The sequence below is a fragment of the Nipponia nippon genome, unplaced genomic scaffold, assembly GCF_047370975.1.
Source record: "Nipponia nippon isolate SJK-2023a ecotype South Korea unplaced genomic scaffold, ASM4737097v1 scaffold_7, whole genome shotgun sequence".
In the NCBI taxonomy this organism is placed as follows: Eukaryota; Metazoa; Chordata; class Aves; order Pelecaniformes; family Threskiornithidae; genus Nipponia; species Nipponia nippon.
Genome location: NW_028262391.1, coordinates 246526 through 265892, shown reverse-complemented (window position 1 = coordinate 265892; position 19367 = coordinate 246526). Strand labels below are relative to the sequence as shown.

At 41.3% G+C, this 19367-nt stretch overlaps 1 protein-coding gene across 10 annotated transcripts in view; it reads right to left on the bottom strand.

Moving 5' to 3' along the window:
* The window catches only part of MCF2L2 (MCF.2 cell line derived transforming sequence-like 2), a 182457-nt gene that overhangs the window by 24533 nt on the left and 138557 nt on the right, over positions 1-19367 (bottom strand). For 8 of the 10 annotated variants that reach the window (XM_087738487.1, XM_087738485.1, XM_087738493.1 and 5 more), the window contains exons 19-25: positions 16682-16774; positions 16080-16172; positions 12241-12366; positions 7231-7452; positions 5726-5818; positions 5224-5302; positions 1923-2055 (exon numbers count right to left, since the gene is read on the bottom strand). In XM_087738487.1, the coding sequence (XP_087594613.1) occupies positions 1923-2055; positions 5224-5302; positions 5726-5818; positions 7231-7452; positions 12241-12366; positions 16080-16172; positions 16682-16774 (839 nt within the window). The remainder of the gene's footprint in view (positions 1-1922; positions 2056-5223; positions 5303-5725; positions 5819-7230; positions 7453-12240; positions 12367-16079; positions 16173-16681; positions 16775-19367) is intronic. The other 2 variants (XM_009472855.2, XM_087738492.1) reach the window with 1 other exon arrangement.

Here is a 19367-nt window from a genome sequence, read left to right as displayed (position 1 = left end):
CACAGGATATTTTTGCATGGCTGTATGACTGAATCGGTCATTTCCAAGAAAGCAGATAGTTAAGCCATTCGAACAATATTCTATTTAAGTTTCATATGTTTAAACAGATTAGAAAAGAATATAAAGGGATCATTTCATTATCACTGAAATGCAGCAGCCATCCCTTGAGAGAGATACAGCAGCAACAGATACCACAGGGCATCTCATTTTAGGATTAAACACTGAAACTTTGGGGTATACTTTACAGAGAGAGAATTTAAATAGATTGAACAGGACTTAGGGACATTCAGTTGCTGCCTGCATTAGGGCACTGGCTCTTAGTGTCTCTTTTGGAGACACCTCAGCTCCAGTCCTGAGTCAGCCCAGCCCTGCCCTATCTCATGGAACTGCAGCCCCAAGCGCTGTGATGGCATATAAACAAGTAAAGGAGATAGCCTTTGTCATTGAACAGATATGGCTCGGGGACGGGAGAGTGTCCTGCAAACAGATTTCCCCAAGGTCACAGTAGAGGTTTGACAATTCCCAGTAAACAGTAGAGTCACTGTTACACATGGGCAACCCAGGAGAGGGTGCCTATTGGTTAGATAAAACCTCAGTAATTAATTAGCCTCCAACCACTGGCAGAGCACTGATGATACTGCTTGCTCTTTAGCTAATACTATCTATCGCTGGCTTACTTCTAGCGCCTTTCACAACTGGGGCTGCTTACTCATGTCAGTCATAAATACAGACTGCGCCCATGTGGGTGGCTATCACAAAGTCTAGCTTCTTCCTTCTTCTCCTGGCCTCCACCCAGCATCCCAAAACAGGCTGCAGAAGAGGTTCCACAGGCTGAGAATTCTGGATCCACTACTTCACATCAGCCAGTGCAAAGCCACCTCATGCTGCAATTCCCCTGTCTGTGCTTCTCTCCGAGACACACATTACAGAGGATCGAGGTGGCCTCAGTTTATAATAGCCAATCGGACACTCTCTACTCTGTTCCATTCATGAAAGCCCAGGGCTTTGTTCTTCAATGAAGCCTTACCATGGTCTTCCCGACCTTATAATAACCCAGCATTTGGAGCAGAAGCGTCTGACCTCTCCTCTTCTCTGGCATAGTTGGCAGAGTGAGGACAACAAGCACTTCATTTTTCCTTTGGTTTAATCCACACTAGGACAAATAGCTAATCACATGGCCTTTCTTCCTGGAGATAATTAAGTTTCTGTTGACATACTCCGTCTATAATTTCTGCTCTGAAAATTCTCACTTTAAGAGCCTTATAAGAGGGACATATATCTGGATTGATTTGAAACATTTTTGTGATTGCATTTCATATTTCACTGGAATAATTTTCTCCTATCCCCAAGGTGGTTTTGCTGAAAGATTTTCACCCTTAAACCTTTTCAGCTTAAACCTTAAACAAAGCAAATGTAACCAAGCCTAGAGAAAATATGATGCAGGATTAACGGCACTGCATCTGTTTAAAATTTCTTGCATCGAGTTGTACAACTCTCAAAGGCTGGCTGTGTTACCTGGGATCTCTTGGTTTCGTTGATCCTGCTAAAATTTTAAAATGGTATCCCACGCCAACTTGCATTAAACTTCCCCAGCAATTGGGTCATTACAAAAATTTGCTGACAGCTCCATTTAACATCCTGGAAATGTTCCAATACATTTTGTCTAAACTTGACTTAATCCGGAGCATATCATTCTTTTGCAAAACCAAATGATCATCTTTGAAATGAATTCTGCATTGTGATTTTTAGTTTCTCCATGAGCAAAACCCTTAACTGCATTTACATGTCTTTAAAGAATTTGAAGACAATCAAATAAGTTCGTACCCAGGAAGCTAAACACAGAAAACCAAGAATTTATGTACTGCAAAAGCACAAAGGCAAGACAAAACATGGCCCTGATATGCCATGATAGCTGAGGTTACCTGCTTGCATTGGAGGAATCCATTGGTGCATGGTATACACTCTCGGTGATTCTTTGGTGCAGTTGACTTGCTTCTGTTAAAGAAAAAGTAAAAAGAAATTGCTCCATATTGTTTAAGTTGCTTCCTTGTTTGCCTAGAAGGTGGGAGAGAGAGAGAGAAATAGGAAAGGAGACATTTTGACTGCTGCTGCAATCAAAATGGAATACTCATACTTGAAGAGAAAGGCTTATGGTGATCTTAAAGGCCAAAAACTTAGGTCACCCAAACAGCTCTTCTACCTATATTTTTTCAGTGCAGAAGAAATTTCTTCCCCACCACCTTCTCTTTCCTCTGTACCTCTTCCTAGCTCGCTGCACAACTTTGATCTAGGGAATGGACATATTGGCATTTTTCCCAGAATACAAGTTTTGTGGCTCACAGCTTTTTTCTGGATTTAGCAACACATGCACATCAGTCCTTTTGTACACACAGCCATGTAGCAGAAAACATCCCCATCCCTCTGAAGAATGCTCTTGCTCAGCATCCTGGTCAAACAGCAGTAATAGAATGTTATTCAGATGCCATTTGTTCACTCTTTTTGCATAGCTGCAAGGTAGCAGCAGATTCATTTGTGCCGATGTCCAGTAACTGCTGAGCGGAGAAAGATGATGAGAAAGATGCTGACAATCTGGTTTTCAGGGCCAGGAGTGTCAGACACTGAGAAGTGAGGAGGCAACGGAAGGAACTGCTTTCAGACTCTCAGATTGCTGAGATCCTGGGGCTATTTCACCCTGGAAGAAGATGAAGCTCCAGTCAATGAAAGGAGAACAGACAAAGGGACAAAGGCAGCACTGGAAGATTCAACTTAACAAAGTCTTTTGTGGGCGGGAATGCTGGGAGAAAGGAGCACTCTGGGTGGGGAGTTGGAAGTAGCTCCATTCCTGGTTTTGGCAACTGATTCACAGCCTTGCACAAATCTCTTAAGCTGCATGCATAATTCCTTTTCCGGCAAGAGACAATTATGCTCTTTGGTATCAACAGATCAAGGTGTTGCCCAAAGCCTTGTTAGCATTCCATGCTCACTGCAGTATGCACAGGGGCTGTATATACACTAAGTGTTTGGACACTAATGACCCATATGTTAAATGTATTTATCACATACCTTTGGCCACCTTCTTTGCCCTTTACCCACTCATTCACCTCAGCTGGTTCCTTCCAACATTCCAACCCCCTGTGCAACTCCTAACAGCAGTCATTAAAAACAGCCCAGGCAAACAAATGTCTCCCTTCTCTCATTACAACACACAGTTGGAGAAATACCCAGTCTTGAATTAAGCTTGAATTAGAGCCTCTTCTTTCATGAGTCATTGGAAATAGAAACAACTGTTTAAAACCACAGGACAAAGCATTTGCTTCCTGCCGTCAGGACTGTAATAAGGGCTTTGATTCCTGCAGCCAGTTGGTAAAAGGCAATGGGAAGAGTTGCAATAGCATATAAGAGACAATTTCTGCCCTCTGGCTGCTGTTCTGCTGGATTCACAATGAAGGAAAGCTTGACTTTGCTCCTAGAGTAGGATGAATGTCATCCTTGGATGTTCTCAAGACTAGACTGGATAAAGTCTTGAGTAACCTGGTTTGACCAATAACTGACTCTGCTTTGAGCAGGACGTTGGACTATGATGTCCTGAGGTCCCTTGAAACCTGAAACATTCTGGGATCCTATGATCTTAAGGCAAAACAATAAAGAATATAAAAATATAAATGTTTTCAAAAACTCAGTCTTGATTCCTGCATAGTTTTCTCTGGAAAATGCATAGTAACTCTAGCATACAGGTCTTGTATGCCACAAAGATTTCACAAATGCTCATCTGGGTGACATACAAGCTTCATTTTCTTTGCCTAGAAACACGCATGGAGGATTAGCACTCTACCCTATTAAACACATACATTTTCTCCATAAGCTACTCTACTCTTCTGTGGTAGCCTAAGTAAAGCCAGCTTTTATACTTCAGAAGTAAATATTACAAACCATATCAGAGAGTCCCTAGATCAAGTCCTGAAACTGCACTGATAAGAATCTTGAGTTCTTTTCTTAGCAGTTCCTGCTGAACTGACCACAGTGAAATTCAGAATAAAAACGAGAAAGGATGAGGACAAGAATAGTAACAAAAGACCTGAGTAGTAAGCATTGTAAATAAGTATATTGTTATGGGTTGGATTAAAGTGCTGAGGCTGATGTACCTAGTTGTTTCCCTCCACTTAAGGAGGCTGTGAGAACTCATTGTCTCTGTGAAACAGACACTTAAAATGGGTGACCTCTAAGTTAAAGCACAGGCACGGGTTTCTACCTAGGACAAAGTCTGCTTAGGAATCTGAAGGATGTGGGTGGAGAGGCTTTGCTTGCATTGCTTAAAGAGAGGTGTGTGTATGAGAGAAGCAGAAAATGACAGGTCAAGGTGAGAAGCAATGTCAGGGCCCAGGAAAAGTCTGTGTTGGACACAGCCATGTTTTTTTGTCCTAAGAGAGCCTGGAAAATGGCTTTTAGGACTCTGTACATTCTTTTTCATAAATAGAATAGTATCTCAGATAGCTTTCATCCCTATGTACTCTTACTATCTCGAATAACCTAACAATTTTGTCTGTCTTGGGTTCAATATCTTACATTAAAAAGGGTGTCATTATTATAGGTACTTAAGAGGCTTCAGTCATTCATGTGTTGAGCACGTCACAAATCACCTTCATGGTGACATCTCTGTGAGAGAGGGAAATGTTATTAATCGTGTTTTACAGGGAGGTCACTAAGATAAAAAGATGGGATAACTGGCTGACATTTAAAACATAAAGCGGGCAACTAGATTTAAAATAAAAACCCTCCAAAACCACACAAAGCAAACCAAACAATAGGATGGAGAGGAAGAGTTGCTGTGTCCAGTCATGTATGTGGAAGGAGGTCTTTTGTGTCAAGCCTTGTGAGAATGCACAGAGCGAAGACTGGGACCCCATCTCCTCACATCCTGATGTAAATGGATGCTGCTAGGGTTGCGTCTTGAGAGGGAGAACAGAGGAAAATCATGTTCCTCAGACCATGAATGGAATAATTGTTGGTGCCATTTCTAAAGTTCTAAGAAATTGTCTTTGATCAGGACAAGGGTTTAAATCCCAGCAATGCTGCAACCACTCAACCGATCCTCGCATAGAAGACCTGTTCTAGCTGATTTCAGTGGCGGTACTAAACGGCACTGTGCCTCACCCCAGTTCCATGCTGTCACAGGCAGCTACAGAAGGAAGGCAACGTTACCAGATCTTGCTCTGTGTGTCCTACCTCGGCACGCTTCCAGTTGTCCTGTCAGGACCTTGCGAATCTCTGAAATCCAGGTGTTTTTCAGCTCAACAGAAGATGCCTGAGAACACGAGAGGAAAAGGCAAAGCAGATCTAGTTAAAGCATGCTGCCAATCACTTGGCTGCCCTGACCTACATTTGCTCTTGATTTCCCAAGGAATGAAACACTGTGGCCATCTTTGAGCAAAGCAGAGGACGCTCTTCAAGATGGAAGAGTTACCAGGAATCTAAGGTCCTGTCCTTGCTTTTCTGTCCAGCCTCCCAAGTAATTTTCCACTAGTTTGTTTCCTCTTTTACCCAAAATCATGACCATTTTCACAATGATAAATTGGTAATTTCAGTGCCAACACAACAACGGAGCTTCCAATGGCTATTGTTTCTTGAGTGTACAGGACAGTTGAAAGTCATGAAACTGAAAACTTTCTTAAAAACAATTCAATTAAAAGGCAGTATAGTCCTTGGGGAAAAAAAAAAGGATTGTTACCTGAATGATATAGACCTCTTCTCTGCCATTATACCAGATCTCAAACTTCTTGTTATCCCCTTTTACATTTTCTGTAATGCCCACAGTGCTCATCTGTTTCAAAATAGAAAAGAAGCAGCTGGAATCTGGAAAATGTCAATCGTCGTTAAACTCTTTATCCTCTGAGAAGCATTTTTAAAAGGCTGCATTCATTTCTGCACCTTAGGGAGTCATTAACAGTAAAATTCAGAACATGTTATTTCTCAACATCTAATTTATCATTCATCTTTTTGATTGTTATAGGAAAAACTAAAAAAAAAATTAGAGCTCAAAAGTAACACAAGCTAATGTCTGATCATGAGTTTATCCTCTTTTACTTTTTTGCTTGAACTGTGGGCCAGTTTTCAACCCTATCCTGGCTCTTGTCCACCTATACAAATTTTCAGCTTGAGGAAGATGGCATTTTCAGCTTGCCGTCACTGACCTGTTGGGGTGGGAGAGGAAGAGGGATGGAACAGGGCTTTGTGAGATTTAACAACTCATCTGCAAATCCAGACAACACAAAATATTCGATATAGTTTCAGGAAAATTAAAAAAAAAAGATGTGAGCAAGGAGCTAGGTGCCTAACAAGGCAAGATGAACAAGGAACAGAAGAAAATAATTCTAGGTTTCTTAAATGATAGATTCTTAAACACAATTTTGAAGTCCAGCTGCTAGTATACTTACCCGCTTCCCATCTTCTTCCTGTATTTGCTCATCCCCCTTGTTCTGATTTGCCTCAGCATTAGATTTGAAGATTTAAACAGCTTTGATTATGTCATCATTCCTGCTACCTCCACAGAAAGAAACTTTATATGAATTACATATGTGAGTATATGAAACGTTTATATGAATTGGTTCACTCCTTGAACCAGGTTCTATTACAATTCCTGTCTGGTTACCCTGTAATAAGTTTGCAGCATTACACTTGATGACGCATGTTAGTTGTCTGACATCACAAGTGTCAAAGCAATGTGCTTAAAGGGAAAATTTGGCCTGCTTGTGAATCTCATCTTAACAGAAAATGTTCTGACTCATATCTGTAAATGTCACTCTTGTCAATAAACGGGCACTTCTACTGCACTGTGATTCATCTGTAGCTATTATTGTCACAATATTCTGTGAGCAGGTATATTCACCCGCTCAACTGATGTCAAGAGTAAAACTCGCAACAGAACTGAACTTGGAGGATGCTTATAGGCAGAACAATGAGAGATGCACGTCCATTCAGTCTTGCTTCTCTTTATGGGATGCTGGGCAAGAGCACACAAGATGCCAATTTGTATCAAGTTGCAAAACCAAGGTTCACATCTGGAGTTGCAGGACATATGGCTCCGTCTGTCTCCAGATCAGAACTAAATGGGAGCTTTCATTTGCAAGATAGCTCCAGAGATGTGTACCTTCTTCAAGTCTTCACAGGGAAATATCCCCATGTTGTGAGAACACCAGATTTATTTGTCTCCCCCACCGTTACCACATTTATTACCTTTAACGAATTCTTAAAGCTGTATGAAGCTGTCTTCTCATGGCCATCTGTGTTCTCCTCCCTTTTCTTGCAGAAAAGTAGCATCTTTGTATAGAGGAAGAGATGTCTCTGCATCGGTTTGAATCTAGCCAAGTCCTTCACCTTGTTGTGCCCCTTCTTGTGGTCAGTCCACACATTGAAGGAACCTTGCATCAACAGCTTGCCGAGCTCACTGACATCCCCCTAGCAAGCAAGGAAAAGAGAGAGCCCACATCACGTTCAAACTAGGATAATTGCAGGCACAGTTGCTTTCCCCTAGTGGTGTTTAAGCTTCCAGGCAGAGGCATGTGCCTAGGCATCCCTTGTGTTGGAGAGTGGACATGTTACAGCTGGAATCCCGTCTGCACGTCTCCTTGCTAAACTTGTGTGTTTCTTCATATAACCATTAACCCATTGTTTTCCATGTCCATAATTCCCAGTTTGTCTCCCCATTCATAGTTAGTCTCTAAGGTCTGTCTCAGGACCTCTTTGGATCTGACACACAGGCTGTCCCCTCTGATGACCTCCGAGGAAGCATCTTCTGACAAGAACTGGGTTTCAAGACTCCTGACTCCAAGGCAGTTTCAAGGCCCAGTGCAGTCCAGATATCCAAGCAAAGGCCTTGGCTCTGAAAGCTCTAGGTTCAGTTTCTGCTCTGCTATGAGCTTCTTCTATCCCTGGGCGAAACCTTGAAAGACACTTAGATGTCTGAATACACAGATTGGTGCCTAGAGGTATATAGGTGTGTAATTCCCTCCCATTGCAAAATAGCCTTTAAAAGCTTTGTCAATAGTTTCTCGCTCACCATCTGCAAACTATACAATGCTGCACAGCCGTGGGCAAAGAGGGAGTAAATGCATCAAGGAGCCATAAAAGCACCTGAGGGAGAGTGAAACTAAGCAGGAACCAGACCTTTTTGAGTTAAAGCCCTTGCCTGAGAACCACTGATGGGTAAATACTTCAACTGATATAAATATTCAGCTCAGATGCCACCAGCACAAACATAGCACAGTTCAGTACTAAAGAGTGTAGCAATGTGTGGGTAGAGGACATGGCAACATCTATATGGCAATGAGCTTCAGTAAATAATGATAAACATAGTTATCCTAGCAGCAAGTTTTTTCTAAGAGTGCTTTGTATAATAAGTTGAGGGAATAAGCTCAGTGCATTATTAAAGTACTTATTTTCAATATTTGTATGTTCAGTTGATTATAAGGTGAAGATGTTGGCTCCCAGTGGGGATGTCTGATTTCTTAAACTACAGATTGCAACCTGTTCTCCCTCTCACTCCCCGTCCTCTACCCTAGATCCAGCTGCAGAACCAGGGTTTGATTAGGTACTTTCCCACTCCATATCAGGGTATTATTAGACTCTCCAAAGCATTCAAAAAACCTCAGTAATTTCTATAATAGTCTCTCATCTCTAATACATAGAGTTGGATTTTTTATTTGTGCATACAGGACTGTGTGCGTTTGTATTTACATGTGCATGCGGGTGTAAACTGCGAGCCTGTGAAAAGCATATTGATGAGATGTAAAGCTACATAAAAAACCCAAACAAACGTATTTTCTACATAGTTCTGACAATGGTGAGAGGCTCCTGTCACTCCAGGCACCGTTCGATACGGCACTGAGATCCAGAAGCTCAGTTCCAACTCTTGTGATAGGTCCGTCTCTTCAATCTTGGATTTAGGACTGGGATTATAGCAAGTGAAATGGGAGGCTACCACCGCTGAGAGAAAGAGGACGGACAGGGATGGCAGTCTGCAGCAATCCCACAAGACTTTGAATATTAGCCCACAAGCCCTGGACTCTCTCTTCAGTGTGGGCAGCAAAAAGAGAGGAGGACACTGTTTCTGGTAGCTTGTGCTAGTGGACAGCAATATTTTGTCCTAAAGGAAGTTTATTTAAAATGGAGGATTTGATCACTATCTCAAATATCATTATTCCCTGTTAGAACAATACACTGTGTCTCACGTTTATGGAAGACGAGAGATACATATGAATGGCTTAAGTGCTGCATAACTCATGGACAAACTACCCAGGCCAGATTGTATACAAATGTTAAGATGATAGTAGGAAGCATCTCTAAAACTTCTGCTCTCCAAGCTTTACTCTACTTTTTTTGTGGCTTTGCCTAAAAATAAAAAAAAAAACAAAACCAACCCCAAACTAACATGCTAGCAATTTCTTACACAAGAGTTCAGCTCCTCAAGTCTGCATGTGCACGGGTCCAAGAAGCAGAATATCCTATGCAATTAGGAGCATGCATCAGCTGCCACAAAACCTGCTCTTCTGCTTGCATAATACCCTTCTCTGAAAGGTGTACTAGGCAAGTATTTCTATCATGCCTGGTGCAGTTTCATGAGCTATGGGAGGTGTTTATTTGGCATCACAGCTGAGCACCTAGGACAGGTGGAACAAGGAGGAGAAATTATTGGGTTCATCCTCTTTCACACTTTCACCCCATTTAATAATCACGTAACAAACCACCTCAGGAATGCTGTCAGCATCAGGCTACACAGCAGCCTGTCTTTCGTCCTGTCTTTCGGTTCAGCTTACAAAGCAGAGGCAAAAATCTAGTCCTTGGAGCTACTACCTGGCATTTCATGGAAGGCTGGCAAATTCAAAAGCAGAAGGTGAAAAGGAACAGGAATGCTACGTTGAATTCCTGAGTACAAAACTACCGAGATTTGAAAGTAAGGAATAGGCAAAAGGATGACCTCAACATTTATATGGATAGGAATCTGGATAGATGCCCTCTGCTCAGGATAATATGTTACCTTTCTTGGAGAAGCTCTTCTGCCCGTCCCTTGCGGAACTGTTTAAAAACAAATTTTTGTAAAGTTTCTGTAACTACATATGTTTCAACTGGGAAACACAGGAGGAAAGCTACCTTTCTCTTTGGGGATGAATCAGAACCAGGGGAAACTGGGGAAGTAAAAGATGCACTGTATCCATGAGCTTCCCATGCCCGTTTTGAGTGGTCCAAGTCTGCAATAATAATACCCAGGCTTTAAAGAGACTTTCTAATTTCTAAAAATGAATCTCTGAACACAAGCTTTGCCACTGGCTTTAAATAAAACAAAACAGCTTCCCAAGAGTAGGAAAATTAAAAGGAAAACTGATTACTAAAGTGAATCAGGTTTGTTTTCATTTTCAGGAGATACAAATAGGAATAAAACATGCAGAAATAAAATTATTTTACCATTCAGCTTTAGAGGTCTCAAGAGTTTTATCAGTAGCAGTTTAAACATATTTGGACAAATTCTCATCTGTAGTGAGTCACTTTAAACTGTTGGCTTGTCTCTCTACATTTAAATAAAATGTCTAGCTGACAATGCTTTTTGACACCCAATTACATCAGTATAAAATATTTCATTTTAAGACCAGTGTTTTCTTTTGTGTTACTGAAATTAAGATTTTTTTTCAGTGAAGATTCAAAAATATATAGCATTTCTGCTCCATCAGAAGAGATACTAGTAGAGAATTCTTTAAGAACTTTCAATGGCAGAAACAGTCAGATGCTGGATTGGCTTTGTATGTTGGAGAAATTAAAAAGCTAATGAACTATTCCTGTTCAGCCAACAAATCTGAATATAGTAGGCTTCTCCTACCTTGAGAAAACTTGGAAAAACTGAAAACTAGATGGAAATCATATCAAAAAGATACTGCTAATCTAAACTAAGCATGAAAACTTCATGCTATATTCTTAATCTGAACCCAGCTCTTGGTGCAAAGACGTAGAGCACAAGTCCCCACTGATCAATTCATAATGGCTGTAGCTCATAGCTGTGCAGAAGGCTGGGGTAAAGTGTATGCTTTACTTAAGGTTGTCAGGTTTGGCAGACCTAAGTTATGCTTAGGACCTGTGGTGTTTCTCCGATCCACAGGCACTACAGCTCGTCTATGTGTTTACTAATATCAACAAGATGGCCACTGCTTCACATTCAACCCAGTACAGCTACTGCAGGGTAAGAACTCATATTCTCATTTCAAACGTAATGTACAATCCACAGGAGCATCTCCAGCTGTGTAAAGCAGTGGACATACAGCCGAGCAAGCAGTTAAATTAATTTATAAAATAATAAATAATGCTGACAGAGAGCATGGTTTCCTCTGCTACCAGATGCAGCACTTGCACAAAAGAGAGAACTATAGAAATTAAAACTCCTGAAGCCACTCCATCCTGCAAAACACAGCATAACTCTTCCCACCCAGACACAGCCAGTATAGACCCCAGCACTTTCTCAGGAAGTCACATTCTGCACAAAATACTGGTTTTCTGGTGTCCAGACTAAACGCTGTTACTCCGATCTCACAATTCTTTGAGCCCAGCTTCTCAGGACATTTTTTTTCCTTGACATTTGCACCCTGTGGCTATTTCAAAATGAGCAACCACATCACCCTCAGGCCTCATTTCGCCAGGCTTGTTTCTCCTTTATGTGTCAATCACTTCCACTTCTCACTTAAGGGCTCATTTCATGCAGGCAACACTAGTTCTTCAAAGTCACATGGCTTCAGCGGAGCTTCAGCAGAGAGATATATACATTTGTGGCCTTCAATTTGTACTGTCGCTGTTATTTCACATTTCAGATAATGAGTTTGCCAGTCACTGGGATGGATTCTATTACCCACTTTAAATGGAAGCCAAAAGATTTGGAAACACTTGAGTTGCATAGCAGTCACAAAGTTTCAGCATATTTCTTAAGTTACGTCTGCCACGCTACCTCTCACCTACAAATGGGTTTTGGGTGTGATTACTCAGAAAGACTGCATTTGTCCCACTTCCTCCCCACATTCACACCCCCACCTCCACACGACAAGTACGTGGTGACCAAAACTACGTGTCAACAACATGCCACTGAGTGGCATCACTCAAGAATGCAGCACAGGCTCCTGCAAGGTGTACCAGCCATGGACACAGCACGATCAATGATGAGAGGAACATTGGATGAGTCAAGACCAGAGTAAGAGCAAGAGCAAATAATACCTCATATCCTGTGATTGCTATCTGGTGCATGGAGTCATTTACTGATTTGATGATATCAAGCATTGTGGCCAGGGCTTCTTCCAGTTCAGCAGTACCCTCTGAATTCTTGCTGCACTTCAGCATTTCCTGATTAAAAAAAAAATATGAAAACTACTTGAAAACCTCTTACACCAGAAGCCACGATAAGACAATCCTCCCTGAAATTTGTGCTGCATAGACAAAGTAGCAGAACTATAAGGCAAACAAACAAACAAACAGGACATTCACCAGGATTGTCATTGAGGATGTACATTTTGACCTTTTGGACATTTTCAAGTTTTGTGGGTTCATTTAAGGTGAGACAGGACCATTCTGACATATTGCAATGAACTTTTTGAATGTCGCAGAACTACATCCAGGGTTTTTTTACTTCACATCTGCTAGAAAAGAAACTCAGTCTTAATATAATGATTTCAGGTGTTAGAGAATTCACCATTTCCCTTAGCAATTTTTTCCACAAGGTACTTTACCACTGTTAAAAATGCAAATTAATTTCTAGTCTGAATTGGCAGGTTTGATGTTCCACTCATCAGGTCTTAGCAGGCTCTTGTCAGGTAAAGAAATTCTGCATGGGAAGAAGTCACTGCCTGTGTAGATGCTTGCAGACTTACGGTCAAATCACCTCACAAATCCCTCTTCCTTAAATTAAATGAGACTTCTTACTCTATAAGACAGGTTTTTCAGCTGTTAATTTTTTTGGGGGGGAAATAGGCCAGATGATTACTATTAATCTTCCCCACCTCATATTCTCTACCTCTGCACTACAATCTACACATCTACATTTGCAAATCTGAAAACCTTTTTTGAGAGATAGTAGTTTTGAAGAACAATGCTGACCTCTAGCAAAGATTCATCAATTATATTCTGCTTGAAATAAGGGAAGTTATTCCATCCTCCAACCCTTGCACAAGGAACAAGAGGCAAAGTTCTGGACAAGTTAAGCAGAATGTGCCCAAAGCAAAGAAACAAATAAAACCTTTTGAGGGCTCCATTTCTGTAATCACTTCACATACAGAGATCCTATTTAGAGTTCCAAATATTTAGGACCAACTATTTACATAGCCCAGTACAGTTCCTTACAAGGATGACTTTTCTTGTTTCTATATGTATATTTTGCTTGAAAAGTTCTAGTCATAGCTCAGGACTTAATTCTCTTCTTATAAACAACGGTTATAAGCTATGCAAATCCTGAAAGACACTAAAATCTTCATTTTAAAGGAAATTAACTGCCTTGCCTCTTGCTCTTCTGCCTACAGAAGAGCCCTGAACCTGATTCAGATGCACAGATTTTTTTTTCCCCACTGTATTGTGCAGAAAGCAGTTACTGCCAATGAGTATCCACCCGAGATCAGAATCAGACTCTACATCTTTGCTAAAAGCATCTAGGAAAGAAAAGGTTAACAGATACAAACCCACATATGGTTGGTACAGTCTTGAGAAGACATGAGTCTCAAAGCAGCTGGAAGATCCCAATACTACACCACAGAATTTGAAACCAAAGCCTATCAGGATTCCTACCATTAAACAGAAAAAGTAAGATGACTGTAACCAAAAGTAGTAAGATAACTGATTACTGTCACATATAGTGACCTGATTTTGATGCTTGGAATCTGCATCCATCAATCAGCTGAAAGAATAAGTTTATTGGTTGTTAATAAGACAATAGTTCCAGTGACAGAATTCAGAACCAAATAACCATTTTATTCATCATTATTGACCTGTCCCTGCCCTATATATCTACCAGTGGAATGAAAGAAGTGTTTGGCTGGATGCAATTTTCACTTCAGAAATGCAAGCTGTGAAGAAACTAAGAAATAAATTCTTGTAATAATAGCATCTCACTAAGAACTTTACAGTAAGCGAGTTTAGTTTTGTTTCCTTATGCTGACTACAATGTCAGCAGAAACTGCGCTCCAGAAATATACCTAGGAATGAATCAAGACTCTACTAACTTTAGAAATCTTCATTATAGTACAAACCAGATCCCTTCAGCAGGGGTGGCCATCGACATGGTTTTCACTCAGGTATATCATTTTCAGGCACATTTTGAGTTTGGAAATCATTTAATCCAAAAGCTGAGGCACTTATGTTCCTGCAAAGCAGGGCTGCAAAAAGGTAGTTCTTGCAAATCCCAAACAGCAGCAGTCTCTCCTCAAGTGCTTGGGTGACCAGGGCTTAGAAGGTAAAAGCAGGATGCATCCCTATAGTACCTGTTGCACAATTTCTAGGATAAGGATGGATCCCCACTCTCTGTATAGTGAACATGCTGCTTTTCCATGTTAGCTAAACTGATAGAAACCAGAGGGTTACAATAATTGTGACCCAGAATTTAAAACTAGTCTGCCGATCACTCAAGGCACGCAGCTTCTCAGGCACTTGTTTGTTACCAGTTTTTCACTGACTCCCATTTTCCTACACTTTTAAATGCTCCTGCTGCCAGGGGAAGAGTGCACCATCTTCACAGATCTCATAATCCCTGACAAAGTAAATGTCCGTGCCAATGTGTTGTTGCTGAGTACAAAACTGGTCTGACCAGCTTCAGCCCCAATGGCTGCAACCTGTTTTGCCCGAGAATATTATTCCTTGATCTAATCTTGGTTTTATTTACAGTCGTATTTCAAATTAAATGTAGAACCTGGTTTACTCTTGCTCTTCTGAAGACCTTGACATTTCCTCCCGTGTCACAGAACAGTTTCAAGAACTAGAGCCAAATTTACTTCTGGGTTATGTTGATGTAAATCTACTGGAATCAGTGGAGCTGCGTCCTTGTTAATATCCCCTGTCAATATTTGGATTCTACAGTTTTGTGCAAACAATAAACGGGTCACAGAAATACCGCACAAGCGAATGGTCAGCCAGATCCTCACATGGCTTAAACTGGCACCATTTGACCAGTGCCATGATAGCTATTAGCAAATAAAATTGCAGCCTAAAATCTTCATTGCAAATGTCACACTAAATTTCATGACAGTACACAACACTACATTAAGTCCAAAGGCTTGAGAACAGCATGCAATTCACCTTCATGACCTTCCCATAAGGAAGGTCAGTAAACATTCTTTTTAAGAACTGAGATGAAGACAGAAATTTAAGCCACCATCTTCACAAAATGTCATTGGTTTGAGAGCATGTATTTCCTGTTGCCCAGTTCAGACCAGAATTTCAAAGACGGACCACTCACAGTTCCAACCAAATCAAGAGGGAAGTTCACATATTCATCCCATGGAAAAGTTACAATTTGTTCCCATCTGGGTCTTTAAAATAGAAGCACCAAAAGGGAGTGGCTCCTTCTGAAAGGTTTGAGTCACAACCATGGGAAAATATCAGGTTCAGAGAGCTGAAGGAGTTTCGTTAAACAGGGACAGATGTCAGAGATAGGATTTACAGCATCAATGTTCCTGTTTTCAAACTGTAAGACCATATACAGATTCAATAAAGCCAAATTCAAATTTCTGTTTAAAGATAAATAAAACAATAAATAAGACAGTAAAATACTTACTATATAAAATATCTTACTTTATATATATCTATAGCAGGATATATATAATAACAACATACTCCTGCTGCTTAGTATAGAAGTATATAAGTACTGCTAAGTAATAGCAGTACTTATTCTGAAATAGAAGTTCTTTCTTTGACTGTTTGTTACCATTTTACAACTTAGCATTACAAAGTATTTGTTGAAAAGGTGAGAGAGGATTTATTTCCAGGTAGTCCTTCAGAAAACAATGCTGATATGCAATTCTGTAAGTAAAACAAGCTATGCATTGGAATTCTTTGCATCATCTTGGAGAACTTACCTTTAACAGCAACTGGTACTTGGTGATTCTCTGGACTGGCTTTAAGAGATAAGCATCCAGCGAGAGCTTATGATCCAATTTACGCTGACATTCCTGTAAGAGACAACAGGGAAGAAAAATACAATTGCTTCTTGAAGCACAGGCAAGACACCAAGATCATTGTCATTTGGCCATCTGAAGGTTATATGTCTGACAATTAATTGAGAGAGAAATTTGTTCCATCTGCATAGGAGTTTCCAGGTTACTCATGCCACAGTGAAAATATATCTAAACAGGAGCTAATGTTTAGGTTCAATTTAATGTCGAAATCTGGCATGCCCTGCTCATGAGATTGTGATCATCTCGGGTTTGCAAGGAAGGCAGTGCTTCTTTGGCTCGGCTATAGCCTGAGGAGCCAGGCTCCTGCCCAGGAAATCTGCTGGCTGCTCTCCCCACCCAGCCTCCTGGAGTGAGCACCCTGACCCACAGCCAGCACCTGCCGTCAGTATAAGCAGCATGCAGAAAACCCTGTATATTTCTCTAAGGTTTCTAAAGAAAGAAGAGATGCAGAAGGAAAACAAGCTTTGATGGTCTTGCACTGCTAGTCTGCAATGAAACTCCACCTGAAAAAAGATGCTGTCTCCACACTGTCTCCAGAGAGCTTCAGACCTTGGCTTGTTCTGACAGTATTTTTCATATATTTGGAGGTCCTCTTTCTGCAAGAAAAGGAGAGTTTAAGTAACGTAAGAAAAAAGAACCCACGGTGCATCTGCCTTGGGTCACGCTTTTTCTTACCTTCCATCCTAACCCATGAAGTAATTAATTCACGGTGATAACTCTGTATGTAAAAAATATACTGAAGCTACCAAACTTGCTTTTTATTCCTGTAAAGTTAAATACACCTGAAAGTGAGATTTTTTTTCTCTCACTTTTTGCACAAAGCAAGGAGACTGCAGACTGGAAGACATATAATCTAATTGCAAAACTGTTATCTTCCAGAGAGGGGAACAGATGGTTTGAAAACAACCAACAACAAAAAAAACCCAACCAACCAACCAACCAAAAAAAAAAACATTAGAAATGTAAATCTTATTAACAATACTGGCACAGACTGGCAATTGCTAAAAATACTCACCACTTAGCCAACGTTTACATGTTCAAAACACTTTTAGAAGATAGTGTTAGCTCTCAATAGTACAAGGATGAATTAAAAAGTAGCAAGTTTGTCTTGTTGATGTCCTAGGCCAGGCAGGGGAAAGTGCTTAAACTCTGTCCTATCCAAATTAGAAGTGGGTGGATTCACTTGACCTCTGTTTACCTTTGACTACACTCCAGGTGATCTCACTGAAGTCCATGGCAAAAAATCTCACTGACTGCAGTGAAAACAAAGGCAATCTCTATAAAAGCCTGGCCCAGAGAGGTGTGTTTTAAGCTCCCTAGACTACATGGGTGGATGCAGCCAGACAGGCGGTCCTCTGCCAGGTTCTCGGCTCGCTAACTGTGCACCAGGTTGGCACAGGAGCCCTGCAGCCACGCGGCTGTGGAGCGGTGCCACACGGATTCCTGAGCAGGACTGGCTGTGTCTGGCCGGCTGGGAGCCTCCCGTCTTGGTCTGCACCTATCCTGGCGGGCGTGACCTCAGTGAGTCCAAGACAGCGCCAGAAATAAATCTCAGGAATTGCTGGCTCTTGCCTCTGTGCTTTCAGTCCACTAGACGGTGCCTATACACTCTTGGTGCAGGGAAAGCATTTTCTTTTGTATGGAGTTACTAGAATAAACCAGTATTGCTGCTATCTTCCTGTATAGACCTATACTGGCATCGCCCTGATGAATCAGATGTGAAAGCAGTGCTATGCCATGCAACACCTTGCTGTGGGAAGGATTACGCAATACAAAAAGCTCCGTCGCAACTCAGTGGAGTATTAATGGTGCTGTTTCAAAATAAGCACAGAGTTTTCTTCACGCAAATAGAATTGTTTGCGCATGTTGCCTTGGAGGGAAGTTAGCAGGGGGTAAAACCCACAAAACTAGAAGTAATAACAAAGCGTGATCAAGCATTACACTTTGTTCCTGGCCCACAGAAACCTGATTGGATTGGGCAAGAAGAACAGAGACAGTAGCAGTCGAGAGCACTGTTAGGAGTAAGAGAAAAGTACCAATTTAAATTTAAAGAAAAGGTACAGTATCAACAATTTACCAGTACTTTGTCATTGTGGAACCACCCTCTGCCAATGCAATCTACTCCTGCCTAAATCAGTGACACCTGCTCAGGCAGATACATACCTCTTTAAATACAGCTTTAAGTTTTGTAATGCTGTAAGGAATAGGAAATTCCTGATGAAATTACTAGGATCAAGCTCCAAAATGCCAAGAAATAATTACTTGCCTAATTCCTCAAATCCCAGTCTTAAATGTTCCACACATCTCTCTTCATATCCAGAGGTTCTGACCTCTTGCTGGTACTTTTACACCACACTCATCTCTCCTGTAATGCTTTTCCTTTCCACAGTGATTTGCATCCTGAGATCTTTGCACGCTTTCATGCACATGGCATATATGCACAGTTCCAATTATCTTTTTGACTGCTAATTTATGAATAAATTTTGCTTCAGATTAGAATTTAGCCCTTTTATCCAACTCGCATTAGAATTTAGTTATTTTATCCAACTCGCAGGTTTCTGGTCAGCTGCTACAGTCCTTTCACAGATAGCTTCCTTTTCTAAATGCTTCTTTCTCCCTGAATGACCAAATGCCCCAGCTGCTGGCTCCTGTTAAATTCTTCTCTTTTTCCAAGGTTAGCAATATGAATAAGTAAACAGCGGTAATCCGCAGTGAGTCACTCCTGCCAGGCACCTCACCTGGCACACGTTGGTAAGCGGTCTGACGCACCTTTTGTTTCTCCCGGGGCATTCTCGCCTCGGTTTGGTAAGCTTTCCTTCTTCCCAGCCCCATGTTGAGCAGGTCAGCCCAGAGTGTCCCTCTTGTTGCTGATAGAGCACGCGAAGACCCACCCTGCCAGGCGTTCAGTACACATCCCGCCCCTCTGAGCATCTCTGCAGTCCTTGCCACACAAAGCTTCAAGGAAGGTCAAGCATCTTGGTGATGGTACAATAGCTGCCAGGTGGGCAAAGTTGAGTTGGCTTCCTTGTAATTCAGTTCCTCTGGAGATCATGCCCTAACAAGATCAGGCCAAGTGGGAGGGAGGACAAGAGGGGCATTTCTGGCTCATCTTTCGCCTGATTCCGCTACCATGTTCCAGGAGGGAAGCCAGGGAGGAGAAATAGGCTGGGACTCCACAGACTGCTTCTG